Source organism: Coregonus clupeaformis, unplaced genomic scaffold (genome assembly GCF_020615455.1).
Source record: "Coregonus clupeaformis isolate EN_2021a unplaced genomic scaffold, ASM2061545v1 scaf0012, whole genome shotgun sequence".
NCBI classification, from domain to species: domain Eukaryota; kingdom Metazoa; phylum Chordata; class Actinopteri; order Salmoniformes; family Salmonidae; genus Coregonus; species Coregonus clupeaformis.
This window is the reverse complement of record NW_025533467.1, coordinates 397,410-425,400: the sequence shown is the minus strand read 5'-3', so window position 1 is coordinate 425,400 and position 27,991 is coordinate 397,410. Positions and strand designations below refer to the sequence as shown.

At 41.9% G+C, this 27,991-nt stretch overlaps 1 protein-coding gene across 1 annotated transcript; it reads right to left on the bottom strand.

The window, feature by feature from the left end:
• Positions 1–122: 122 nt before the first annotated feature.
• Positions 123–27,904, bottom strand: LOC121545425 (opioid growth factor receptor-like protein 1). The gene is made up of 7 exons (XM_041855952.1): positions 27,549–27,904; positions 22,937–23,005; positions 22,634–22,715; positions 11,732–11,810; positions 2,659–2,725; positions 2,247–2,395; positions 123–2,044 (listed from the first exon to the last, which is right to left on the bottom strand). Exons 1-7 carry the CDS (start codon positions 27,684–27,686, stop codon positions 910–912), a joined length of 1,719 nt encoding a protein of 572 aa, XP_041711886.1. The 5' UTR covers positions 27,687–27,904; the 3' UTR covers positions 123–909.
• Positions 27,905–27,991: the final 87 nt, after the last annotated feature.

Here is a 27,991-nt window from a genome sequence, read left to right as displayed (position 1 = left end):
TTGTGCAACATTCTTGAAATAAACTAATGACATTACAATCCCATTTCACAGTATGGGCTTTCAGTAAAAAAAATAACACTCATCTGAACAAGGACACATGATACATCATACTAGATACAAAGTATATTTCCAAATGTCTTTATTTTTTTGTGCAAAATGACTGTAAAGTTGTAACAAGCAAGCAAAAATTCATTGTGTGATATGTAATTAATAATTTCAATGTTAACTCTAATTACAGACTTTCCTTATCAATCTCCTCAGTACAAAGCTCCTAACTACTTGCAGTTGCCGGATCAACCATGGAGAACTGATCAACCATGGAGAACTGATCAACCATGGAGAACTGATCAACCATGGAGAACTGATCAACCATGGAGAACTGATCAACCATGGAGAACTGATCGCAGTCATTACCATAATCCCCTTCCCTGTCACAACACAATTTCAGACGTGAACAAATAAATTCAGTAATCCATACCAACAAAAATAACATACCCACTCTAATGTGAACACTGAGGACAGTAAATGTTAATATAATAAGGCCTGAAAATGTACTGTTAATCAGTGGAAACCACCCAGACCCTACTTCATAGGCATTTCTGTAGAAGTCAGAATGTATGCCATTCTGAGAGGATTGGAAATGTGTAAGCAATATGGAGAGAATTCCATCTAGCCTACATTATTAGACAGCAAGATGGAGCTTTTACCATATGGCTTATACCTATATTATCTGATGGGGTCGATTTTGGGATTGGCCATAAGTGAACATATGTCCCTTTAGTCTGCCTCTGATTCCTTCCTTCCTTCCTTCCTTCCTTCCTTCCTTCCTTCCTTCCTTCCTTCCTTCCTTCCTTCCTTCCTTCCTTCCTTCCTTCCTTCCTTCCTTCCTTCCTTCCTTCCTTCCTTCCTTCAGGAAGATCCCATGTCTTGGTCTGAACTTGGCTGGTAGGTGGATTCCACATCCATCACCTCCACTTCATTTTTTACTTCTTTCCCATTTGTCTGGCCCTTTACAGCTTTCTCTGTGTTCTCCCCACCCACTGGCACTGCGTTATTATCAGTCACATCACTAAAGTCAGTCCTTGGGTGTTTTTCACCTCGTTCTGAGGAGTCCGATGGCAAGTCCTTTTTGGGCCAATCCTTTTTGGTCAAGTCCTTTTTGGGCGAATCCTTTTTGGTCAAATTCTTTTTGGGCGAATTCTTTTTGGGATCATCAGTCTTGGCTTTGTGGGATGATGTCACGGACAGGCTCATCTGATTGGAGTGGTTGTTGTTGTGGACAACCGTGCCTTCCTCCCGCCTGTTGCTAGGCACGCCCTTGTGACCTTCCCTTTTCTTCTTGGTCGGTTGCTCCAACTTCTCAGACTCCATTTCAGATGCAGCTGGCTTGACATGGACTGAGTTCTGGATGCTGTCCTTGGCTTGACTGTTCTCTTTGAGTCCTTCCTCCATACTGTGGTCTCCTTTAACAGACTCAGGGTCTGGGCTGCCTGAATGGTCCATGTCAACATTGTTAGTATCATTACGGTTCCCGTTTCCCAGTGGTTCAGAGTCCTCTGAGGAGACCGCTGGCCCAGGAGGATCAACAGAAGACCCCTCGGCCTGCTTATCTCGGTCACTACTCACTGCTTCATCAGTCAACTTGGCCGTCTCCGTCACCTCCTCTGTGACACCCTTCTCTTCCTTCTGGGCTCCCCCAGCCTCTAATCCTCTAGCCTTGGCTCGTGGGCGGCCCTCCTCCCCTCCCTCTCCGTTCCCCTTCTCTGCCTTCTTCAGCTGTTTCTGGATCTTTCGGGGGCACCACACAAACTTGTCCTTGGGCTCGAAGTGCTGGAAGGCGTAGCGCAGCAGCTCTTTGCGCTTCTGCTTGTCACGCACGGCAAATAGGAAGTAGTCAAACACGCTGCGCTTGACGCTGCTCAGGTTCTTCTTGACCAGTGTCTCCTCCAGGAAAAAGCGCACCAGCGGGCTCTGGTAGTGCTCAAAGCCTAGCTCCCCCAGGCTCTTCAGGATGCGCGTGATGCGAAGGTTATTGTGCATGTTCCTGAGGGGGGGGACAAGAGAAAACACAACCAATATTTAGATGGAGGACCCCTATTCACACAGTGAACACCTAACAACTAAGACACAAGGAAATGAGTGTTTCTCATTTAGAAATTGGTCCAAGAATGGTCATAAGTGGTTTAACATGGTCCTAAGAAACCACACCCTGTAAAGTTGGCCAAGACATGGATTCAGCAACTCACCGTTCAAGGTTGGCGAACCGTTCCTTCCAGTTGTCGGCACGTTTGACCTCGCCTGTGTCTTTGTTGACCAGCTGGATGCCATAGAACCCCAGCATGAGCTCGTAGGACTCCACCAGCCTCTTCTTGGCCTCCTCGCTCTCCCGGAAGGCCTGATCACACAGTCGGACAAGAGCACAGAGATCATCATCATCATCACTTTGATGGAGGAAAAGCTCCATTCACATCAAAGCTTCGTCTGCTTACTAGACCCAAGGGAGTCCTTCGACAAGTCACCCAATGCTTACTGTTTCATTCAACACACCTCATTTTGTTGAAGGGGCATTTCACAGTGCTTTATTGTACCCTTTAACTACACTTGCACATCAGTGCTCCACCACAAAGATCAAGCAAAACGTTATGGTGAAGTACTCACCTGGATCTCCTTCTTGGTGAGCTCAGAGGCCATGTAGTTCACTCCTGGCTCCCGCAGTGGAAACAACCTGAGAGCAACAGTGGATTATAACAACTTGAGATTGCTACATATCACATTTTATTTGTCACATGCGCCGAATACAACAGGTGTAGACCTTACCGTGAAATGCTTACTTACAAGCCCTTAACCAACAATGCAGTTAAGAAAATAATTTACTAAATAAAACAAAATGTAACACAATAAAATAACAATAACGAGGAGACTTTACACACATACACACGTTCAAATGTTTGGGGTCACTTAGAAATGTCCTTGTTTTTGAAAGAAAAGCAATTTTTTTGTCCATTAAAATATCAAATTGATCAGAAATACAGTGTGGACATTGTTAATGTTGTAAATGGCTATTGTAGCTGGAAACGGCTGATTTTTGATGGAATATCTACATAGGCGTACAGAGGCCCATTATCAGCAACCATCAGTCCTGTGTTCCAATGGCACATTGTGTTTGCTAATCCAAGTTTATCATTTTAAAAGGCTAATTGATCATTAGAAAACCCTTTTGCAATTATGCTAGCACAGCTGAAAACTGTTGTGCTGATTAAAGAAGCAATAAAACTGGCCTTCTTGAGACTAGTTGAGTATCTGGAGCATCAGCAATTGTGGGTTCGATTACAGGCTCAAAATGGCCAGAAACTCAGTCTATTCTTGTTCTGAGAAATGAAGGCTATTCCATGCGAGAAATTGCCAAGAAACTGAAGATCTCGTACAACGCTGTGTACTACTCCCTTCACAGAACAGCACAAACTGGCTCTAACCAGAATAGAAAGAGAAGTGGGAGGCCTCGGTGCACAACTGAGCAAGAGGACAAATACATTAGTGTCTAGTTTGAGAAACAGACGCCTCACAGGTCCTCAACTGGTAGCTTCATTAAATAGTACCTGCAAAAACACCAGTCTCAACGTCAACAGTGAAGAGGCGACTCCGGGAAGCTGACCTTCTAGGTAGAGTTGCAATAAAAAGCCATATCTCAGACTGGCCAATAAAAATAAAAGATTAAGATGGGCAAAAGAACACAGACACTGGACAGAGGAAGATTGGAAAAAAGTGTTATGGACAGACAAATCGAAGTTTGAGGTGTTCGGATCACAAAGATTAACATTTGTGAGACGCAGACCAAATGAAAAGATGCTGGAGGAGTGCTTGATGCCATCTGTCAAGCATGGTGGAGGCAATGTGATGGTCTGGGGGTGCTTTGGTGGTGGTAAAGTGGGAGATTTGTACAGGGTAAAAGGGATCTTGAAGAAGGAAGGCTATCACTCCATTTTGCAACACCATGCCATACCCTGTGGGCAGCGCTTGATTTGAGCCAATTTCCTCCTACAACAGGACAATGACCCAAAGCACAGCTCCAAACCACGCAATAACTATTTAGGGAAGAAGCAGTCAGCTGGTATTCAGTCTATAATGGAGTGAACAGCACAGTCACCGGATCTCAACCCTATTGAGCTGTTGTGGGAGCAGCTTGACTGTATGGTACGTAAGAAGTGCCCATCAAGCCAATCCAACTTGTGGGAGGTGCTTCAGGAAGCATGGGGTGAAATCTCTTCAGATTACCTCAACAAATTGACAACTAGAATGCCAAAGGTCTGCAAGGCTGTAATTGCTGCAAATGGAGGATTCTTTGACGAAAGCAAAGTTTGAAGGACACGATTATTATTTCAATTAAAAATCATAATTTCTAACCTTGTCAATGACTACATTTCCCATTCATTTTGCTATATTTCCTATTCAAACTCATTTCATGGAAAACAAGGACATTTCTAAGTGACCCCAACATAGATACACACACACACACACACAGTACCAGTCAAAAGTATGGACACACCTCCTCATTCAAGCGTTTTTCTTTATTTACTATTTTTTACATTGTAGAACAATAGTGAAGTCATCAACACTATGAAATAACACATATGGAATCATGTAGTAACCAAAAAAGTGTTAAACAAATCAAAATATATTTTATATTTGAGATTCTTCAAATAGCCACCCTTTGCCTTGATGATAGCTTTGCACACTTGGACCACTCTCAACCAGCTTCATGAGGTAGTCACCTGGAATGCATTTCATTTAACAGGTGTGCCTTCTTAAAAGTTAATTTGTGGAATTTATTTCCTTCTTAATGTGTTTGAGCCAAATCAGTTGTGTTGTGACAAGGTAGGGGGGTAAACAGAAGATAGCCATATTTGGTAGAAGACCAAGTCCATATTATGGCAAGAACAGCTCAAATAAGCAAAGAGAAACGACAGTCCATCATTACTTTAAGACATGAATGTCAGTCAGTACGGAACATTTCAAGAACTTTGAAAGTTTCTTCAAGTGCAGTCGCAAATACCATCAAGCGCTATGATGAAACTGGCTCTCATGAGGACCGCCACAGGAATGGAAGACCCAGAGTTACCTCTGCTGCAGAAGATAAGTTCATTAGAGTTACCAGCCTCAGAAATTGCAGCTCAAATAAATGCTTCAGAGTTCAAGTCACAGACACATCTCAACATCAACTGTTCAGAGGGGACTGTGTGAATCAGGCCTTCATGGTCGAATTGCTGCAAAGAAACCACTACTAAAGGACACCAATAATAAGAAGAGACCTGCTTGGGCCAAGAAACACGAGCAATGGACATTAGACCGGTGGAAACTTGCCCTTTGGTCTGGAGTCCAAATTTGAGATTTTTGGTTCAAACCGCTGTGTCTTTGTGAGACGCGTGTGGGTGAAGGATGATTTCTGTGTCGTAAAGGAGGAGGTGTAATGGTGTGGGGGTGCTTTGCTGGTGACACCGTCTGTGATTTATTTAGAATTCAAGGGACACTTAACCAGCATGGCTACCACAGCATTCTGCAGCGATACGCCATCCCATCTGGTTTGGGCTTAGTGGGACTATCATTTGTTTTTCAACAGGACAATGACCCAACACACCTCCAGGCTGTGTAAGGGCTATTTCACCAAGAAGGAGAGTGATGGAGTGCTGCATCAGATGACCTGGCCTCCACAATCCCCCGACCTCAACCCAATTGAGATGGTTTGGGATGAGTCGGAAGGCAGAGTGAAGGAAAAGCAGCCAACAATTGCTCAGCATATGTGGGAACTCCTTCAAGACTGTTGGAAAAACATTCCAGGTGAAGCTGGTTGAGAGAATGCCAAGAGTGTGCAATGCTGTCATCAAGGGACCTAGACTTGGCGCTCCGGTACCGCTTGCCGTGCGGTAGCAGAGAGAACAGTCTATGACTTGGGTGACTGGAGTCTGACACCGCCTAGTATATAGGTTCTGGATGGCAGGATGCTTGGCCCCAGTGATGTACTGGGCCGTACGAACTACCCTGTGTAGGTCAGATGCCGATCAGTTGCCATACCAGGCGGTGATGCAACCAGTCAGAATGCTCTCAATGGTGCAGCTGTAGAACTTTGAGGATCTGAGGACCCATGCCAATATCAATAATAATAGGCCCTCCTGTAGCTCAGTTGGTAGAGCATGGCGCTTGCATCGCCAGGGTTGTGGGTTCGTTTCTCACGGGGGGCCAGTATGAAAAATGTATGCACTAACTGTAAGTCGCTCTGGATAAGAGCGTCTGCTAAATGACTAAAAATGTTTAAAAAAAATTAAAGTTAATAGCACAGTGCAATCGCTTCACTGATGTTGTATCAGTATTTTTTGTGATAGCGTTCCTGTTGATATTTCACTGCTCCGTGCTATGGCAAAGTGCCAAAATGTGAGTGATTGACAGTTTATTGCAAGTTTGACACTTGATAAGATTACTGTGCTGCTATCATTGTCAGGCAAATTATAGGCCTATTCATAAGGTAATAAAGTATAATACCACATTATAACAGCATTACTACCTAAAACAGGGATGGGCAACTGATGGGGGTGGGGCCACAAAAAAACAGAACTCATCATGAGGGGCCGCAGTGGTTCGTGGGTGGCAATTGTACACATTTTGCCATTGGGTGGAGAGAAAAATTAGCAATTTTATAGCTAATTTCCAGCAATTCTACACATTTTGCCATAGGGTGACCCATCATTCAGGGCAGTTGGGGCTCTATAAAAAAATTATATATACAGTGAGGGAAAAAAGTATATGATCCCCTGCTGATTTTGTACGTTTGCCCACTGACAAAGAAATGATCAGTCTATAATTTTAATGGTAGGTTTATTTGAACAGTGAGAGACAGAATAACAACAAAAAAATCCAGAAAAACGCATGTCAAAAATGTTATAAATTGATTTGCATTTTAAATGAGGGAAATAAGTATTTGACCCCCTCTCAATCAGAAAGATTTCTGGCTCCCAGGTGTCTTTTATACAGGTAACGAGCTGAGATTAGGAGCACACTCTTAAAGGGAGTGCTCCTAATCTCAGTTTGTTACCTGTATAAAAGACACCTGTCCACAGAAGCAATCAATCAATCAGATTCCAAACTCTCCACCATGGCCAAGACCAAAGAGCACTCCAAGGATGTCAGGGACAAGATTGTAGACCTACAAGACCATCGCCAAGCAGCTTGGTGAGAAGGTGACAACAGTTGGTGTGATTATTCGCAAATGGAAGAAACACAAAATAACTGTCAATCTCCCTCGGCCTGGGGCTCCATGCAAGATCTCACCTCGTGGAGTTGCAATGATCATGAGAACGGTGAGGAATCAGCCCAGAACTACACGGGAGGATCTTGTCAATGATCTCAAGGCAGCTGGGACCATAGTCACCAAGAAAACAATTGGTAACACACTACACCGTGAAGGACTGAAATCCTGCAGCGCCCGCAAAGTCCCCCTGCTCAAGAAAGCACATATACATGCCCGTCTGAAGTTTGCCAATGAACATCTGAATGATTCAGAGGAGAACTGGGTGAAAGTGTTGTGGTCAGATGAGACCAAAATCGAGCTCTTTGGCATCAACTCAACTCGCCGTGTTTGGAGGAGGAGGAATGCTGCCTATGACCCCAAGAACACCACCCCCACCGTCAAACATGGAGGTGGAAACATTATGCTTTGGGGGTGTTTTTCTGCTAAGGGGCCAGGACAACTTCACCGCATCAAAGGGACGATGGACGGGGCCATGTACCGTCAAATCTTGGGTGAGAACCTCCTTCCCTCAGCCAGGGCATTGAAAATGGGTCGTGGATGGGTATTCCAGCATGACAATGACCAAAAACACACGGCCAAGGCAACAAAGGAGTGGCTCAAGAAGAAGCACATTAAGGTCCTGGAGTGGCCTAGCCAGTATCCAGACCTTAATCCTATAGAAAATCTGTGGAGGGAGCTGAAGGTTTGAGTTGCCAAACGTCAGCCTCGAAACCTTAATGACTTGGAGAAGATCTGCAAAGAGGAGTGGGACAAAATCCCTCCTGAGATATGTGCAAACCTGGTGGTCAACTACAAGAAACATCTGACCTCTGTGATTGCCAACAAGGGTTTTGCCACCAAGTACTAAGTCATGTTTTGCAGAGGGGTCAAATACTTATTTCTCTCATTAAAATGCAAATCAATTCATAACAATTTTGACATGGGTTTTTCTGGATTTTGTTGTTGTTATTATGTCTCTCATTGTTCAAATAAACCTAACATTAAAATTATAGACTGATCATTTCTTTGTCAGTAGGCAAACATACAAAATCAGCAGGGGATCAAATACTTTTTTCCCCCTCACTGTATATAATAAAAACATATATATTATTATTTTAAAAAATGTTTTTGCTAGAGCCCCAACTGTCCTGAATGACGGGTCGCCAAAATGTGTAGAATTGCTTGAAATTAGCTATAAAACTGCTAATTTCTCTCTCTCTCTCATTATACATACACACAGTTGGTCGGAAGTTTACATACACCTTAGCCAAATACATTTAAACTCAGTTTTTCACAATTCCTGACATTTAATCCTAGTAAAAATCCCCTGTCTTAGGTCAGTTAAGATCACCACTTTATTTTAAGAATGTGAAATGTCAGAATAATAGTAGAGAGAATTATTTCTTTCAGCTTTTATTTCTTTCATCACATTCCCAGTGGGTCAGAAGTTTACATACACTCAATTAGTATTTGGTAGCATTGCCTTTAAATTGTTCAACTTGGGTCAAACATTTCGGGTAGCCTTCCACAACGCAGGAGTGGCTTTGGGACAAGTCTCTGAATGTCCTTGAGAGTGGCCCAGCCAGAACCCGGACCTGAAAATAGCTGTGCAGTGACGCTCCCCATCCAACCTGACAGAGCTTGAAAGGATCTGCAGAGAAGAATGGGAGAAACTCCCCAAATACAGGTGTGCCAAGCTCGTAGCTCCATACACAAGAAGACTCGAGGCTGTAATTGCTGCCAAAGGTGCTTCAACAAAGTACTGAGTAAAGGGTCTGAATACTTATGTAAATGTATTTTCAGTTATTTATTTTTGATACACAAACATTTCTAAAAACCTGTTTTTGCTTTGTTCCTCTGATTGCTCAAGTTGTAGAAACATCAAGGATGATCAATGGAAACAGGATGCACCTGAGCTCAATTTCGAGTCTCATAGCAAAGGGTCTAAACACTTAAGTAAATAAGGTATTATTGTTTTAAATTTATAATATATTTGCAAACATTTCTAAAAACCTGTTTTTTGCTTTGTCATTATGGGGTATTGTGTGCAGATTGATGAGGGAAAAAACTAATTTAATCCATTTTAGAATAAGGCTGCAGCGTAACAAAATGTGGAAAAAGTGAAGGGGTCTGAACACTTTCCGAATGCACTGTATTCGTATGCATGTATGTATGTATTTGTGTGCCTGTTTTGCATGTTATTTTGGCATTAATACATGTCACATTTCAGTTTGCAAACAATGTAAAAACGTATAATAATTGAGTTAATAAAGCCGCATACAAATATGGTTTCTTTTTTGCTTTCTTGAGTAAGGCAGCTCCAAAATGGAGGCGTTTCAGCCTAGCTCAGTGCTTTCTGTGGTGGGGCAGCGTTCTGTGATTGGCTCAGTGTTCTGTGATTGGCTCAGTGTTCTGTCACTCATGGGGACACTATGTCGCCGCAAAATCTACGGGGAGAGCTCAAATTCAAGCCCCTTGGGTGCTGCCATAGAGTAACATTAGAAGTGCCCATCCAAGAAGACTCAAGGTCATTGGCCACAGATAAAATAGCGCCAAATCATGTTATATCTACCGTAGCTTTGATTGGACTGATCATGTCAACATCATACTTTCAAAATCTTAGCTAGCAAGCAGTCATCATGAATCAAGTCGACAATCTACTGGCAAATCCTTTTCAATCTTGTCATATGAAGAGAAATTATAGATAAAACGTATCGGTGCTCATCGGCCATAAACATTACACAACAAGTTGGAAATCGCAAATTCAACAATTAGTGGTTTGGAAGGAATCAGTGGCTAACTGCAAGCGTGGCAAAGCAATCACTAGCCTGCTATTCAGTGGAGTGGGCGTGTTGTCCAAGTCTGGGTTTAAGGGTCTTTTTTCCAAGCTTAAAAGGGCCAGAAAAGGTTGAATACATTGGCTATACTGTCAATCCAGCACGACTTCTGCTGCATTGAAAAACAAGTGGAAACTCGAAACTGGGAAATCTCAGACTTCAGTGAGTTCAAGACAACTGGGAACTCTGAAAAAAACTAGCTCTGACTGGGAAAATACGTTTTGAACGGTCATCCAACTCGGGTAGAGCTTGGACCTGAAGATCACTGACGTCATGATTCGACCTTGTTTTTTCCCCCCCCTCAGAGTTCCCAGTTGTCTTGAAAGCACCATAAATCCAGAGAATGCCAGACTTTGATGACAAAATTTGCCCACAAGAAGGACCGCCGCACCACTTTCCTGTTCAAGTGAGCACAAAAATGTATTGTATCCTGCGGCATAAATTATGTAATATGCCAGGGAGATATGTATACTGTAGCTAAGAAAGTAATACTAGTAGCCCATGTGCCTCACCCTAATAATTTTGTCCCTTTCCCCCCTCATAACTTAGCCTACTGTTCTGACTTGGACGTGCACATGTAGCCTATAGTCTGTTTTAGAGAAATGTAATCATTGAATATTGTAAGAGCTTTCATTGTCTCCTTATATGCCTCCTTTATTTATCCTATGGTTCTGACTTGGTGTACAGGGAGAATACTGTAAGAACGGCTCATATTCTGAATTCTGTCATTTCAAAAGTGCTGAACAAATAGTTATATTGACTAAGTCCGTCCAAGCTTGCTCATTAATGTCTTGAATCAAAATTATCCGCTCTTCGTCCCCTTATGCCATTGTTTGTACATCTCAATTGTCAGTAGAAACCACATTTGTTTAAGCAAATCAGCCATATCAGCTATGTTTTTTTTGTTTCGCTGCCAGACAAGGCTCCGCTGATAGCCAGGTGTAGCAGTGGTAAGGATTCACTACATGGTGCTGAAAAGAAAGCTCTGCTGTTGGGAGAGCATTATGTAGGCCCTAACAGTTTGTGGGCACCGTTTGTCACCGTTATAGTGCAATTAATATATTTGTTATTGTTGTGTTATGTAGTGTAGTGGCTTGCCCCACCAAGATTTACATGCTAAAATCACCAATGCATAGGGTGGTTGCAAATGTTTGCAGTTTTTAACATGATAACTGATTATCAAAAGGGGCCCCACCCAGGTCGGTAATTCGACTATGCCTACTACAAGTTTAGATAGCTGGCCGCTAGAGTAACTTACCAATTTTATTTTTGCTGATATCGGCTAATTGAGTGACTGCTGATGCACAAACAAATTTCGAAATTGCGTCTTGTGCATTCTATTATTTTAACTCTCAACAGTAAGTTGAGACACCGACTGAGGGTCCCCCCAAAAAAAAAAGAAGTATATAAATGTAATTGGTCCACAGGCCTACAAAAGGCCGCCAGTTGCCCATCCCTGACCTAAAGTAAACAACATGTTCTACATCTAGGCCTGCTTCTGGTTGAAACTTGCTGTCGTACGTGAGTTTTAAAATTGGGCCTTTTTGGATGTCCAGATACATTAGATATAAATACAACTAGCCCATAACAGAAGCAAAGCATTTAGGACCATACTTACCACTGAATGTAGGAGTGAACTCTCTCCAACCTCTTATAGTCAGTCCTCCATTCTTTATGAAATGACTCGATTAAAATGTCTAAACAAAAATACACAGAGGGCATTACATACAGTATCTTGCAAAAGTACCTTGGATTTCTTCACATTTTATTGTGTTACAAAGTGTGATTGAAATGGATTTAGTTGCAATTTTTTGTCAACAATCTACACAAAATAGTCTAATGTCAAAGTGGAAGAAAAAAAAAGAAAAAAGATTCATATAAATGAAATACCTAAAATATAGTTGTTGCATAGGTATTCCACTCCCTGAGTCAATACATGTTAGAAACACCTTTGGCAGCAATTACAGCGGAGTCTTCTTGGGTAAGTCTAAGGGCCCTATCACGATTTAGGAATTTATCCCTTTCCTACACATGCCTTTCCTACGCACTTCTCAGTATTTGGTATTCAGACTTACCTTTTCAGTCGTGTAATGCGATCTGCAGGTGTGGCTAACTTGCGCTATCGGAATATATTTCATTCAACCGCTGAAAACCCTCCCACTTGCTGGGAGGGTTGAATGAAAACTTGTGGAGTTTTCATTCAATGGGGTTTTCAGTACAATTATCTTAAAGTGGAACTGAAATCTTAATAAAATCTGTTCATAGACACCCCCAGGAAGAATTACACCTTTTAAACACATTTTCTGACAAGCGAGCACTTAGATATGGTCATTTTCACATTTTCATAAATTATTAGAAAGTTTGGGATTTACGTATACTAAGGCATTTGTGAAAACTCTATAGCAATATAGAGTGGGAACGCGGCCGTGCATTTGGATAATCCAGGACCGGAGTCTACGTAGACCGGTGCACCATAGCCAATCAGAGGTACAGTAGGACTTACTGCAAACAAGCCATTTGCCACAAGGGCCTGCCATCATTCACTTTGAACTGGACTGTGTGTTTACAAGCAGTTGCAACAGCGCAGACTTTAGATCATTAGAACGCATTCAACAAAAGCCACAAAATACACTTGAATGGATTTCTGCAAATATGTGGCTACAAACCACGGGGAGTCCGCTTACATTTGGGAACTTTACAGTCCTATTGATCAAACAACCATAAAAAAGGTAGCCTATCTTTCCCTATATGCACATCAACAAGATCAACAACTAATGCTAGCCAGAGCAAGATGAGCTAAAATCGAACAAAGGAACATTAGATAAACCCTCAAACATTTTCAGCTAGTTGGCCGTCAAATTTGCACTGAAATGATAGGGAATAGCTTGCCCGTCCTTCTGCAGCTTGCCTGCCAGTGCATGCGTTGTCCCAACCAAGTACCCAAGCGAACTACATTGAATAAAAATAGTGCTTTGATTAATCCTGAAAGTTGACATATTCAAGTTCAATCCAGAAAATATTTTAAAAAGAAGAAAATAAAAAAAAAGTGTACAATAGGGGTTAAACAATAATCCTATAAAATCTACCCTAATTCTCACCAATCATGGAACTGCACGACAGGCTCCAGGTTTAACCTGCTACGTGTGGTCAGAGTTCCATAATGATTCAAATAGGCTACATGTCCCAAATTATTGCACACTGTTAGCCTAATATGATCTACTAATGCTAGTGACCCTCAGGAACAATTTACAAGGACGTGACAGAGGAAAGAAATGTAAACGGAATGGAGAGAGAAAAGTACATAAAAAGGGAATTCCGTTCCATTTACGCGCGCTTAACTCTGGTCAGAATTGGGGCCTAAGATCTTTACACACCTGGATTGCACAATATTAGCCCATTATTATTTTCATAAATTCTTCAAGCTCAGTCAAGATGTTGGGGATCATGGCTAGACAGCAAATGTCAAGTTTTGCCATAGATTTCTAAACAAATTTAAGTCAATACGGTAACTTGGCCACTCAGGAACATTCACCATCTTCTTGGTAAGCAACTCCAGTGTAGATTTGGCCTTGTGTTGTAGGTTATTGTCCTGCTGAAAGGTGAATTATTATCCCAGTGTCTGGTGTAAAGCAGACTGAAGCAGGTTTTCCTCTAGGAATTTGCCTGTGCTTAGCTCCATTCCGTTTCCTTTTATCCTGAAAAACTCCCCAGTATTTGCCAATGTCAAGCCATACCATGATTCAGCCACCACCATGCTTGAAAATAAGGAGGCAATTACTCAGTAGGCAGGTTGTCATTGACCCAGGTTTATTCAACAAAAGCAATGTTGCTAATCATTTGTTTTGCAACCTGTGTCATGGAAACGGAAGATATAAAGATTTTTAAATCCTTTTGACAGGGGTGGATTTATCTTTTGTCAAATTTTATTTGTGACAGATGGAAACTGTTCTTCAAATAAATGATGGATTGCCGAATAATTTTGAAAGTACACAGGGCACGTGATGTCATCACGTAACTATACTGAGCAACATTATAAAACGCAACATACAATTTCAAAGATTTTACTGAGTTATAGTTCATAAGGAAAATCAGGCAATTGAGATAAATAAATTAGGCCCTAATCTATGGATTTCACATGACTGGGAATAAAGATATGCATTTGTTGGTCACATTAATAAAAAAAAGGTAGTGGCGTGGATCAGATAAACCAGTCAGTATCTGGTGTGACCACCATTTGCCTCATGCAGCGCGACACAGCTCCTTCGCATAGAGTTGATCAGTTGGTTAGTTGGTTGTTCGTGGCCTGTGGAATGTTGTCCCAATCCTCTTCAATGGCTTTGCGAAGTTGCTGGATATTGGCGGGAACAGGAACATGCTGTCGTACACGGCGATCCAGATCATCCCAAACATGTTCAAAGGATGACATGTCTAGTGAGTATGCAGGCCATGGAAGAACTTGGCCATTTTCAGCTTCCATGAATTGTGTACAGATGCTTGCAACATGCGGTGATGGCGGCGGATGAACGGCACGACAATGGGCCTCAGGATCTCTTCACGGCATCTCTGTGCATTCAAATTGCCATGGATAAAATGCAATTGTGTTCGTTGTCCATAGCTTATGCCTGCCCATCCCATAACCCCACCATGGGGCACTCTGTTCACAATGTTGACATCAGCAGACTGCTCTCCCACATGACACCATACATGTGCTGTGCGGTTGGACGTAGGGCTGTTGCGGTGACCGTACTCCCGCCACACCGACGGTCACGAGTCATGAAGGCAGTCAAATTCCACGTGACCGTTTAATCACGGTAATTAGGCTTCTCCAAGCTCTGATGCTGCTGATGGTCATTAGTAGCCTACCAAACTTGCTAACTGCCTGGTACTCTGCACTCTGTAGTCCCCTGTAGCTCAGTTGGTAGAGCATGGAGCTTGCAACGCCAGGGTTGTGGGTTCGTTTCCCACGGGGGGCCAGTATGAAAATGTATGCACTAACTAAGTTGCTCTGGATAAGAGCGTCTGCTAAATGACTAAAATGTAAAAACTTAAAATGTTGTCCCTCTAATCACTTTGACATCAATGCAAATGTATTCGTAAATCTAAATCAAACACTTAATGAGAGCATGTTGCGCAACACTTCAATAGGCTATGCAATTGCGTGAGAAAACAGAGTGATTTCCTCTATTAAAAAGAGGAGGATGAGCTTTCTATAGGCTAGGCCTACTATATTTATTTCTCAACTTTCCTAATATTAAGCACATTGCTTATATTTACAACAGGAGTATAGCCTACCTGGCTGGCATGAAAATAAACCACAGGGAAAAGCGTCCTCCATTCGCTATTTAAGTGCATATATGACATGTATTTTTTCCCGCTGCCCCGTTTCGATACAGGTGCATGATAATGGTCCATTCTAAATCAAAACAAATTTTACACATATTATTTAGTATATGTAAAGACAAGATTAAATCAAGAATAGTCTGATGGGTTACAATATTAGCCTATCACTTGTGAATGATGCCCAGCATAAGAAACAATGCCTTTTTTTGCGCAACTTCTTTAAATCATAGTCACACACCTCATGTAGCCTAGCCCATAGGCCTATACAGTGGGGAGAACAAGTATTTGATACACTGCCGATTTTGCAGGTTTTCCTACTTAAAAAGCATGTAGAGGTCTGTAATTTTTATCATAGGTACACTTCAGCTGTGAGAGACGGAATCTAAAACAAAAAAAAACAGAAAATCACATTGTATGATTTTTAAGTAATTCATTTGCATTTTATTGCATGACATAAGTATTTGATACATCAGAAAAGCAGAACTTAATATTGGGTACAGAAACCTTTGTTTGCAATTACAGAGATCATACGTTTCCTGTAGGTCTTGACCAGGTTTGCACACACTGCAGCAGGGATTTTGGCCCACTCCTCCATACAGACCTTCTCCAGATCCTTCAGGTTTCGGGGCTGTCGCTGGGCAATACGGACTTTCAGCTCCCTCCAAAGATTTTCTATTGGGTTCAGGTCTGGAGACTGGCTAGGCCACTCCAGGACCTTGAGATGCTTCTTACGGGGCCACTCCTTAGTTGCCCTGGCTGTGTGTTTCGGGTCGTTGTCATGCTGGAAGACCCAGCCACGACTCCATCTTCAATGCTCTTACTGAGGGAAGGAGGTTGTTGGCCAAGATCTCGCGATACATGGCCCCATCCATCCTCCCCCTCAATACGGTGTAGTCGTCCTGTCCCCTTTGCAGAAAAGCATCCCCAAAGAATGATGTTTCCACCTCCATGCTTCACAGTTGGGATGGTGTTCTTGGGGTTGTACTCATCCTTCTTCTTCCTCCAAACACGGCGAGTGGAGTTTAGACCAAAAAGCTCTATTTTTGTCTCATCAGACCACATGACCTTTTCCCATTCCTCCTCTGGATCATCCAGATGGTCATTCGCAAACTTCAGACAGGCCTGGACATGCGCTGGCTTGAGCAGGGGGACCTTGCGTGTGCTGCAGGATTTTAATCCATGACGGCGTAGTGTGTTACTAATGGTTTTCTTTGAGACTGTGGTCCCAGCTCTCTTCAGGTCATTGACCATGTCCTGCCGTGTAGTTCTGGGCTGATCCCTCACCTTCCTCATGATCATTGATGCCCCACGAGGTGAGATCTTGCATGGAGCCCCAGACCGAGGGTGATTGACCGTCATCTTGAACTTCTTCCATTTTCTAATAATTGCGCCAACAGTTGTTGCCTTCTCACCAAGCTGCTTGCCTATTGTCCTGTAGCCCATCCCAGCCTTGTGCAGGTCTACAATTATATCCCTGATGTCCTTACACAGCTCTCTGGTCTTGGCCATTGTGGAGAGGTTGGAGTCTGTTTGATTGAGTGTGTGGACAGGTGTCTTTTATACAGGTAACGAGTTCAAACAGGTGCAGTTAATACAGGTAATGAGTGGAGAACAGGAGGGCTTCTTAAAGAAAAACTAACAGGTCTGTGAGAACCAGAATTCTTACTGGTTGGTAGGTAATCAAATACTTATGTCATGCAATAAAATGCAAATTAATTACTTAAAAATCATACAATGTGATTTTCTGGATTTTTGTTTTAGATTGTCTCTCACAGTTGAAGTGTACCTATGATAAAAAGTACAGACCTCTACATGCTTTGTAAGTAGGAAAACCTGCAAAATCGGCAGTGTATCAAATACTTGTTCTCCCCACTGTATGTTTTAATAAGGTTTGGATCACAACTAAAGTGGCCAAATAACTTCTTAAAATTAAACACATTAATCCGCTTTACAAAGGGGTGTAGAGCCTAACTGGCATACATAAGCAGCGTGTGAGTTTCAAGTTTGGGGAAGATAATTAATTCACCATAAAACGGCACATTTATAATAAAAGCATTACATGCATAATTGCATTTGCGGTCACTTTTGATAATGGTGTTTTCTGCTAATGGAACATTCACACTTATAGCCTACTACCATGTGCGTATTGCTGCGCTTATAATGTGAAGAAATAGCCTAATAGTTTATCAACATTTTAAGCTAAACGTTCTGATCTGTAGCGTCAGCCACATTGCATAAATTTTTTTTTGTTGATGCTAGTGGTTGGATTAATTTGGGATCTATCGCATCCCACAACTGTCACAGACTATGTTTGGAATATTAATTTCTCGCACAGAATAGAATAGGTTGACCTTTGTACTATGGGGGATAGTAGATTGACATAGGCTAGTGCTTTTGCTTTTCATTAGTCCTACTCATCTTGTTGGCTGACAAAAACGAAATGTGGACAGTTCTTCCAATATCTTCAATATGCACCTCGGAATTGGATAAGGACGCACGCAGTTGCGTCCCCGATGTGTCTGTCTTCACTTGTAGCCTGTGAGAAAGACCCGATCACGTGATGTAGCGCGCAGCACTCAGGGAGAAGGGCACACCGGCCACTGGCCGCAAAAGGCATCGATTTTTTTAGGGTGCATTACGGCCACACAAAGGGGATGCTGCCGTGAAATTCTAGGCATTATCAAGTGCTTGTCAAATTGTGAATGAGTGACTGATGTAGTGTGTACAGCCTGCGCAAAAAACAAAGCAGAGCTTATGCCTTTCAAGCAACTTTTTTCAAAATCATCATTAGTCGCATTGTACAGCCTTACAATGTATAAAAAATATAAACATATAGCCCAACATTTGTATAACAACTAAAGTTACATTAATAACTCTAAATTAAGCATATAGGAATACCTATTTCTTCGTTAACCGCTCAACACAGAATAGCCGCATGTGCGCACTCCCTCAAATCGTTTGGAGAAAATATTGTTTAGATTTTATTCAGCTGTTCAAATTGTATTCTTCATACTATAAAATAATGCCACGGAATTCTAAGCAAATCTTGTCTGCTAAATGAACTAGTGTAGCCCACAGCCATAGCCAGATCAGGACAACTCAGAGTATACAGTGAGGGAAATAAGTATTTGATCCCCTGCTGATTTTGTACGTTTGCCCACGGACAAAGAAATGATCAGTCTATAATTTTAATGGTAGTTTTATTTGAACATTGAGAGACAGAATAACAACAAAATCCAGAAAAATGCATGTCAAAAATGTTATAAATTGATTTGCATTTTAAAATGAGGGAAATAAGTATTTGACCCCGCTGCAAAACATGACTTAGTACTTGGTGGCAAAACCCTTGTTGGCAATCACAGAGGTCAGACGTTTCTTGTAGTTGGCCACCAGGTTTGCACACATCTCAGGAGGGATTTTGTCCCACTCCTCTTTGCTGATCTTCTCCAAGTCATTAAGGTTTCGAGGCTGACGTTTGGCAACTCGAACCTTCAGCTCCCTCCACAGATTTTCTATGGAATTAAGGTCTGGAGACTGGCTAGGCTACTCCAGGACCTTAATGTGCTTCTTCTTGAGCCACTCCTTTGTTGCCTTGGCCGTGTGTTTTGGGTCATTGTCATGCTGGAAAACCCATCCACGACCCATTTTCAATGCCCTGGCTGAGGGAAGGAGGTTCTCACCCAAGATTTGACGGTACATGGCCCCGTCCATCGTCCCTTTGATGCGGTGAAGTTGTCCTGTCCCCTTAGCAGAAAAACACCCCCAAAGCATAATGTTTCCACCTCCATGTTTGACGGTGGGGATGGTGTTCTTGGGGTCATAGGCAGCATTCCTCCTCCTCCAAACACGGCGAGTTGAGTTGATGCCAAAGAGCTCGAGTTTGGTCTCATCTGACCACAACACTTTCACCCAGTTCTCCTCTGAATCATTCAGATGTTCATTGGCAAACTTCAGACTGGCCTGTATATGTGCTTTCTTGAGCAGGGGGACCTTGCGGGCGCTGCAGGATTTCAGTCCTTCACGGCGTAGTGCGTTACCAATTGTTTTCTTGGTGACTATGGTCCCAGCTGCCTTGAGATCATTGACAAGATCCTCCCGTGTAGTTCTGGGCTGATTCCTCACTGTTCTCATGATCATTGCAACTCCACGAGGTGAGATCTTGCATGGAGCCCCAGGCCGAGGGAGATTGACAGTTCTTTTGTGTTTCTTCCATTTGCAAATAATCTCACCAACTGTTGTCACCTTCTCACCAAGCTGCTTGGCGATGGTCTTGTAGCCCATTCCAGCCTACAATCTTGTCCCTGACATCCTTGGAGAGCTCTTTGGTCTTGGCCATGGTGGAGAGTTTGGAATCTGATTGATTGATTGCTTCTGTGGACAGGTGTCTTTTATACAGGTAACAAACTGAGATTAGGAGCACTCCCTTTAAGAGTGTGCTCCTAATCTCAGCTCGTTACCTGTATAAAAGACACCTGGGGGCAAGAAATCTTTCTGATTGAGAGGGGGTCAAATACTTATTTCCCTCATTAAAATGCAAATCAATTTATAACATTTTTGACATGCGTTTTTCAGGATTTTTTTTGTTGTTATTCGGTCTCTCACTGTTCAAATAAACCTACCATTAAAATTATAGACTGATAATTTCTTTGTCAGTGGGCAAATGTACAAAATCAGCAGGGGATCAAATACTTTTTTCCCCTCACTGCTATTCTGTTCTTCCGAAATAGACTACATTTTCTTCATATCATGCTTCTTTAGACCAGTCTAAAATAAATAATGGATTTATTGTGAAGGCTATATTACATGTATTTATTAGACTTGTAGATGTTCCAAAGGTCAGCATCGGTGGCTTGTAGGCTGTGTGTGGAAACCAGGAGATGCTAAATGTGTTTGTTAATTAACGGTCAATTACCGTGAGACCGACAGTTATTTTCTTGACAATTACCGGCTGACGGAATTTCGTGACCGCCACGACCCTAGTTAGACGTACTGCCAAATTCTCTAAAACAATGTTGGAGGCGGTTTATGGTAGAGAAATTAACATGAAATTATGTGGCAACAGCTCTGGTGAACATTCCTGCAGTCAGCATGCCAATTGCACTCTCCCTCAAAACGTGAGACATCTGTGGCATTGTGTGACAAAACTGCACATTTTAGAGTGGCCTTTTGTCCCCAGCACAAGGTGCACCTGTGTAATGATTATGCTGTTTAATCAGCTTCTTGATAGTCCATCCACCTGTCAGGTGTGGCATATCTTGGCAAAGGATAAATGCTCACTAACAGGGATGTAAACAAATTTGCGCACACAATTAAATAGAAATAAGCTTTTTGTGCATAAGAACATTCATGGGATCTTTCATTTCAGCTCATTAAACAACATGGGACCAACACTTTACATGCTGCGTTTATATTTTTGTTCAGTGTATAAAAGCTCCACTCCACATTTAATTCTAAATGCCTACAGCTTGCAAAATCTTTTTTTTTTTTCCTATAAAAATGATTTCTTTACAGGACAAGGATTGTCCTGACTTTCAGGAATGCCTGAATTGCTTCGCCTTGCTTTTCTGGTTGGCTAGCAAGTTTCACCATCCAATTATTTCAGATCTACAGGAGTACAAGTTTCCCCACGGCACGGACCGTGGAGATATGTTGGCACATGACAATTCGAACATGGTAATAGCCTATTAGTAAATTATTGCATTCTATGCTGGCTTTCGCGGGCTACCTGAGACATGAAACAGATAGGTGGGAGGGCATACAGGCTGTTGCCAATTTATTAATGCGCATTTGCCTAAATGGTAATGGAAAGACTTCAATCACTACATTTGTATTGGTCTGTGCTATCCGGAATCCTTGGGACGTCCCTACCCCATTGAAGTTGAAATTCAAGATGGTTAAGGTCAGGGTTATGGTTAAGGGTTAAAGTTAGGGATGTCCTAAGGATCCTGGATAGGAGTGACCCATTTTTATTCAACGCTGTAGGTATTTGTGTGTGTGTGTGATGTCATTACGTCCAGCTGTTTTTAAACCGATAGAAGATCATTAAAATGGAAATGCACCCTAGCAAGCAACTGTCAACTCTATTTTCTATGCAAACTTTCTAAATATCACAACAACAAATCACTGGACAAGTTAATGGAAACATAGCTAGTGATGTGTTGGATTTGCCCCAAACATAAGGCTTTGCATTTAGGCCAAAAAAGTGTATTTGCAAAATTACTTTAGGGCCTTGTTGCACGTTTTAGAATATTTTTTATTCTGTATATTTGTATTTTTCTTTTCACTCTGTCATTTAAGTCATTATTGTAGAGTTACCACAAATGTTTTGATCCATCCCGAGTTCTCCCATCACAGCCTTTTATTTTCACCTTTATTTAACCAGGTAAGCCAGTTGAGAACAAGTTCTCATTTACAACTGCGACCTGGCCAAGATAAAGCAAAGCAGTGCGATAAAAACAACAGAGTTACATATGGGGTAAACAAAACATAAAGTCAAAAATACAACAGAAAATATATATACAGAACTGTTTTAAAATCACCTCATAGGAACATCCCTGAGCAGTTTAATTCCTTTCCTGCAGCTCAGTTCAGTTCAGAAAGACAACTGTGTCTGGGTGGTTTAATACATCATCCACAGCATAATTATTAAATTGACCATGCTTAAAGAGATGTCTGATTTGTTATTGTTACCCATCACGGCCCTTCTTTATGATGCTTTCGAAAAGCTCCCTGTCCTTTGTAGTTTAAATTCAATACCTTACAGATGTATGTATGGGGGACAGAGGAAGGGTTAGTCATTCAAAAATCATGTCAACCCCTATTATTCCATGTAACTTATTACTGTATGTGATTTGTTAAGTCAAATTTTACTCTCAAGCTTATTTAGGATTGCCTAAATAAAAGGGGCTGAATACTTATGCAACAACTATATTTTAGTTATGAAATTTGTATGAATCTTTTAAAAATATATATATTCTTCCACTTTGACAGAGTATGGAGTAGATTGTTGACAAAAAAACAACAACTATTAAATACATTTTAATCCCACTTTGTAACACAATAAAATGAAGAAATCCAAGGGGTGTAAATACTTTTGCAAGGTATTGTATATGTGATTACTCATCATTACACACATTTTATAGCCATTAAAAACTGCTTGGATGAATAGCAAGTGACCTACCATCAGGGGAGGAAGGGTATTCATTGAGATAGAATTTTAAATTAAACATTCTTTCTTCTGAGCATTCATCATCTGTTAGATTCTGTGGAGAAACACAGAAACAACACAGTCAGATGTCTAGATGTAAGCAGATAATCTGTGCAGGGCCTGGAGTTTTCCCTGATCAGGAAAAATTGGGTCTTGGTAAACCCAGGTTAGCCTTGCTAGGCTTACTAGGAACCAATGCTTTTCCTGTCAAGTTCACATGGACAACAAAAACACCAGGCCCTATTCATGTGTAATAACAAGAGCCCTTAGACTTACAGGATACCCTCGTCTGTAGTTCTGCATGTCCTTCGCAGCCCTCATGTTTCTGGAACACGTGTTTGACCACTGAAAGACATGGTACATCAGAGATACTGGATGTTACATTTGGCAGAAATCAATTTATTGGTTTTTGTGTACCTAAAAAGACTGACCTGGGTGTCAAGTCAATGGAAACAAAGAGGAGACAAGCATCATCCCATAGTTTCCCTGTTTGGTCAGTTGCAGAAAGGGACGACAGTGTAGGGGCAACCTGAACCAGGTCCACACAGCAGCACAGTTTGTTTGCACATTCTACACATTCCACTGTCTACCTGCTAAATTTCTGCGTGGCGCCCTGGTTGGTGGTCACCACTGACAGAGAGACTGGGGGAGAATCTAAATTGCATACTCCTCACGTCCTTCTCAAAACCCATTGGATGAGAAAGCCAGAGGTCCCTCCCCTCTGATCTTCTCCTCCAATGGGTTTTGAGAAGGAGGCGAGGAGAGCAAATGCTAGGAGTATGCAATTGACATTCTCCCTGGGTATTCATCATATTCACGCATCTGTTTAGCTAGCTACCTGGCCTAGCAAGCCTTTTAGAGACTTAGTTCAATCTACAGTACAAATCAAGTACACGCTACTTCAGCTCACTGGTAGAAAGTGTTGGTGGCAACCCATCTTCCCAAGAGCTAACGTTTTACCCAATTTTACCCAAAATCCAGAAACTCCAAAGTGATTCCATACATCTAAACTAGTTCAGTGGAGTTTGCCCTCTCCTCCTCTCTGGATTGCAGAACTGAGACTGCTACAAAAACGGGTCACAAAACAAGTGACATCAAGCTCCATAAGGGCATATTGTGAGCAGGGTTTCCCCCACAAGGGCCCAGTTGTTACCCATCTCCACTGCTGTGGCAGTCGGCTACATAAAATGATACAAAAATAATTTCAAATATTTTAGGTGTAAAATAAAAAAAATCCTGACTGAAAACCGATAGTACTTTTTACAAAAATAGCTAATTCGGCCCGTAAGCTTTCAATAAAACAATGAATTTGTTCACAGTTCGCGGATCTGTGAATCATGCATTCACTGACAATGGAGCAGAGTCCAGCAACATCACAAGTCACATGACCCATTTTTGCAGCTGTCTCAGTTCTGCAATCCAGGGAGAGGGGGCAAACTCCACTGAGTATTGAACTAGTATCAATACGGAATCACTTGGGAGTTTCTGGATTTTGGGTAAACTTTTCCTTTAACGTTATACAGTGCATTCGGAAGGTATTCAGACCCCTTGACTTTTTCCACATTTTGTTACATTACGGCCTTATTGTAAAATTGATTAAATTATTTTTTCCCCCTCATCAATCTACACACAATAATACCCCATAATGACAAAACGAAAAACAGGTTTAGACATTTTTGCAAATTTAATTTAAAAAATAGAAATTCCTTACTTACGTATTCAGACCCTTTGCTATTGAAGGTCCCCAAGAACACAGTGGCCTCCATCATTCTTAAATGGAAGAAGTATGGAACCACCAAGACTCTTCCTCGAGCTGGCGGCTCAGCCAAACTGGCAAATAGGGGGAGAAGGGGCTTGGTCAGGGAGGTGACCAAGAACCCAACAAAGCTCCAAAGTTCCTCTGTGGAGATGGGAGAACCTTCCAGAAGGACAACCATCTCTGTAGTACTCCACCAATCAGGCCTTTATGGTAGAGTGGCCAGACGGAAGCCACTCTTCAGTAAAAGGCACATGACAGGCCACTTGGAGTTTGCCAAAAGGCACCTAAAGACTCTCAGATCATGAGAAACAAGATTCTCTGGTCTGATGAAACCAAGATTGAACTCTTTGGCCTGAATGCCAAGTGTCACGTCTGGAGGAACCCAGGCACCATCCCTACGATGAAGCATGGTGGTGGCAGCATCATGCTGTGGGGATGTTTTTCACCGGCAGGGAGACTAGTCAGGATTGAGGGAAATATGAACGGAGCAAAGTACAGAAAGATCCTTGATGAAAACCTGCTCCAGAGTGCTCAGGATCTCAGACTGGGGTGGAAGGTTCAACTTCCAACAGGACAACGACCCTAAGCACACAGCCAAGACAACGCAGGAGTGGTTTCGGGACAAGTCTCTGAATGTCCTTGAGTGGCCCAGCCAGAGCCCGGACTTGAACCCGATCAAAAATCTCTGGAGACCTGAAAATAGCTGTGCAGCGACGTTCCCCATCCAACCTGACAGAGCTTGAAAGGATCTGCAGAGAAGAATGGGAGAAACTCCCCAAATACAGGTGTGCCAAGCATGTAGCGTCATACCCAAGAAGACTCGAGGCTGTAATCGCTGCTAAAGGTGCTTCAACAAAGTACTGAGTAAAGTACTTGGGTCTGAATACTTATGTAAATGTGATTCGTACCCTTGCCCAGATCTGTGCCTCGACACAATCCTGTCTCCGACCTCATGGCTTGGTTTTTGCTCTGACATACACTGTCAACTGTGGGACCTTATATAGACAGGTGTGTGCCTTTCTAAATCATGTCCAATCAATTGAATTTACCACAGGTGGACGGTTTCTACAATCAAATTGTAGGAACAGCTCAAGGATGATCAATGGAAACAGGATGCACCTGAGCTCAATTTCAAGTCTCATAGCAAAGGGGCTGAATACTTATGTAAATACGTTTTTTTGTTTTATAGATTTGCAAACATTTCTAAAAACCCGTTTTCGCTTTGTCATTATGGGGTATTGTTTGTAGATTGCTGAGGATTTTTAAAATGTATTTAATCTATTTTAGAATAAAGCTGTAACGTAACAAAATGCGGAAAAAGTAAAGGGGTCTGAATACTTTCCGAAGGCACTGTAAGAGTCATTGGACGAATGGGGGTCTTCAGTACAGTGGAGTTTTGTTAAGCGCCGCGCCGCTCGGTCTGAACATTAACACGCAGCGCTTGCAGTACGGTTTTGGAAGCATAAGGACCGTATCTTTCATATCAGCAAGAAATATATATTTTCAAATTGATGCACACCTTTATAGGGTTAGGGATCCCACACTGCCATATTTCCATGTTACTGCGCTTGTTTACGGAAAACAGAAGGACAAAAGAGAACTAACGTTACCTGTGCTAATTAGCTATCTGCCATGTTGAAAGTCACTGCGCTCTTCAATAAGGCCATTTTACTGCCAATGTTTGTCTATGAGATTGCATGGCTGTGTGCTCGATTTTATACACCTGTCAGCAACGGGTGTGGCTGAAATAGCCTAATTCACTCATTTTAAGGGGTGTCAACATACACTATTTACAAAAGTATATGCCATATCAATTAATAAGGCTGATGGAACAGATCAGAATATTTACCAAAAAAATGTTGATCAACTATTATTTCTTCACATTTTAGGCGCAGCAATATACACACAGCGGTAGGGGGGATTTAACGATGCAACAACTATCATGGGTTGCTAATATGACTAGGATAATGCCCTTGGCTGCTAGACAATGAAAGAAAGTTTCTATGGTGGGATTTTGGCTATAGGCTACTTTGACGCAAGGTAAGACATGCCTCATAATATGAAGTAAAACATCCAGGTGTCAAAAAATATAGCAATGCAAATGATCGGCCTAGCAGTCTTCTGGTAGATGGAAAGGCTTTCCAAAAAAAACTTCCCTATTAAAAATGTTAACCAGCTACAAAGTAGCCTATGCCTACCTGTCAGAATAGCATGATTATTTGCAGCAATCCAGTGGCCATTTATTTTGCAAACTCCATCTCATGTACAACAGAAACACTGCTAACCAAACAGTGCAAGGTGCCTGCGCACTTGAATTACAAAGCAACTGCACTCAAATCTAAATATCTTAGATTTTTTCCCTGACCTCAAAAGTGGTCTCCTGATGCAGTTCAAACAGTTATGGTATTAGAACACTACAATTTTGTTGTATTTCTGTAAAAATAAAGTGTGACAGAGCGTTAACAAAAACAAAACAAAAGATGTGGGAAAAATCTGAAACCTGTGCATTTCTGACTCAGTTGACAGCCTCATTTATCCGTTTCAATAGTAGGCCTACTATTAGCCTACTTGCACAGTACAGCTTGGGTTGGCCTGACTGAAAGACCAATATGGGATTGATGATTTTAGGTCATTCAGAGTGTACGTCACTGTTTCTAATATATATTTTTTTACACAAGTCGCCTTTCCTTCGCTGGGCGGGCCGTTTGTAAATGTTTTGGCAAAATTAGAATTAGTCCCCATGCACCACTAGTGTACAGTAACTATATTTTGCGTTTGTGAAATTATTTTGGATGTGATATGAAAGTAAAGGGATTTATATTTATACAACTGTACTGCAATTGAGAATCGATTCACGTTTAGATGGAGTATTTGGCTACCAGAGCCAATTTGCCCTTTAAATTGAACAATCATGTAAGGCCCTTGGACTGAGGAGTAACGTTAGGCTCTTTTCGTCCCAATATAGAGCTCCCATTAGCTAACTTAACATGCTGTCAATTTAGCTAATGTTAGCTGTTAGCTAAAATAGCGGCCTGGTGCTAGTTTTTGCGAACCTTGTTAAGGCACACATTTTTATAACGGACGTTAGCTACCTACACAAAATTAAGAAAAAATAGAAATGCAACGTACTAAACCTGATGTCCAATACGATTTAGTTTTGTCCTGGTTTAAATGACGCATTTGGTTCTCTCCTGGGTCGTCTCCATCATCACTCTCTGTGTCCCAGGTGGAATCATACTCGCACACTAAATCGTCGTCCTCCATCATTGAAAACACAATGTGGGCTTGAGAATGACGAAAAGCGAAATCTGTCTAGCCACGATAATTACACATGAGTTGAACTTCTAGCTCCAAGTTCGATTTCTAACGACGACCAACCACCCCTCCTCCCGGTCATCCAAATCCATCGCCGCGTTTCGCTAACGTGACCACCGGATGAAATTGCCCGTGCAGTTTGTGTCTGTGGGATTGTTCGAAATAGAGCTCGCCAGTTTGTAGTCCTAAACCGGAAATGAGTTCTCTTGTTTCCTTCATTCCATTCGGAAAATGAATGGGGAAAGAATAAGGTTTTG

What these genes read in the sequence shown, in the direction of transcription:
- LOC121545425 (XM_041855952.1), bottom strand. Translation starts at nt 27,686, where the DNA reads ATGATGGAGGACGACGATTTAGTGTGCGAGTATGATTCCACCTGGGAC. An exon ending in ACTACAGACGAGGGTATCCT is followed by an intron (nt 22,716 to 22,936) that starts GTAAGTCTAAGG and finishes GTTTCTCCACAG; the next exon opens with AATCTAACAGATGATGAATG. An exon ending in TCACCAAGAAGGAGATCCAG is followed by an intron (nt 2,396 to 2,658) that starts GTGAGTACTTCA and finishes CTGTGTGATCAG; the next exon opens with GCCTTCCGGGAGAGCGAGGA.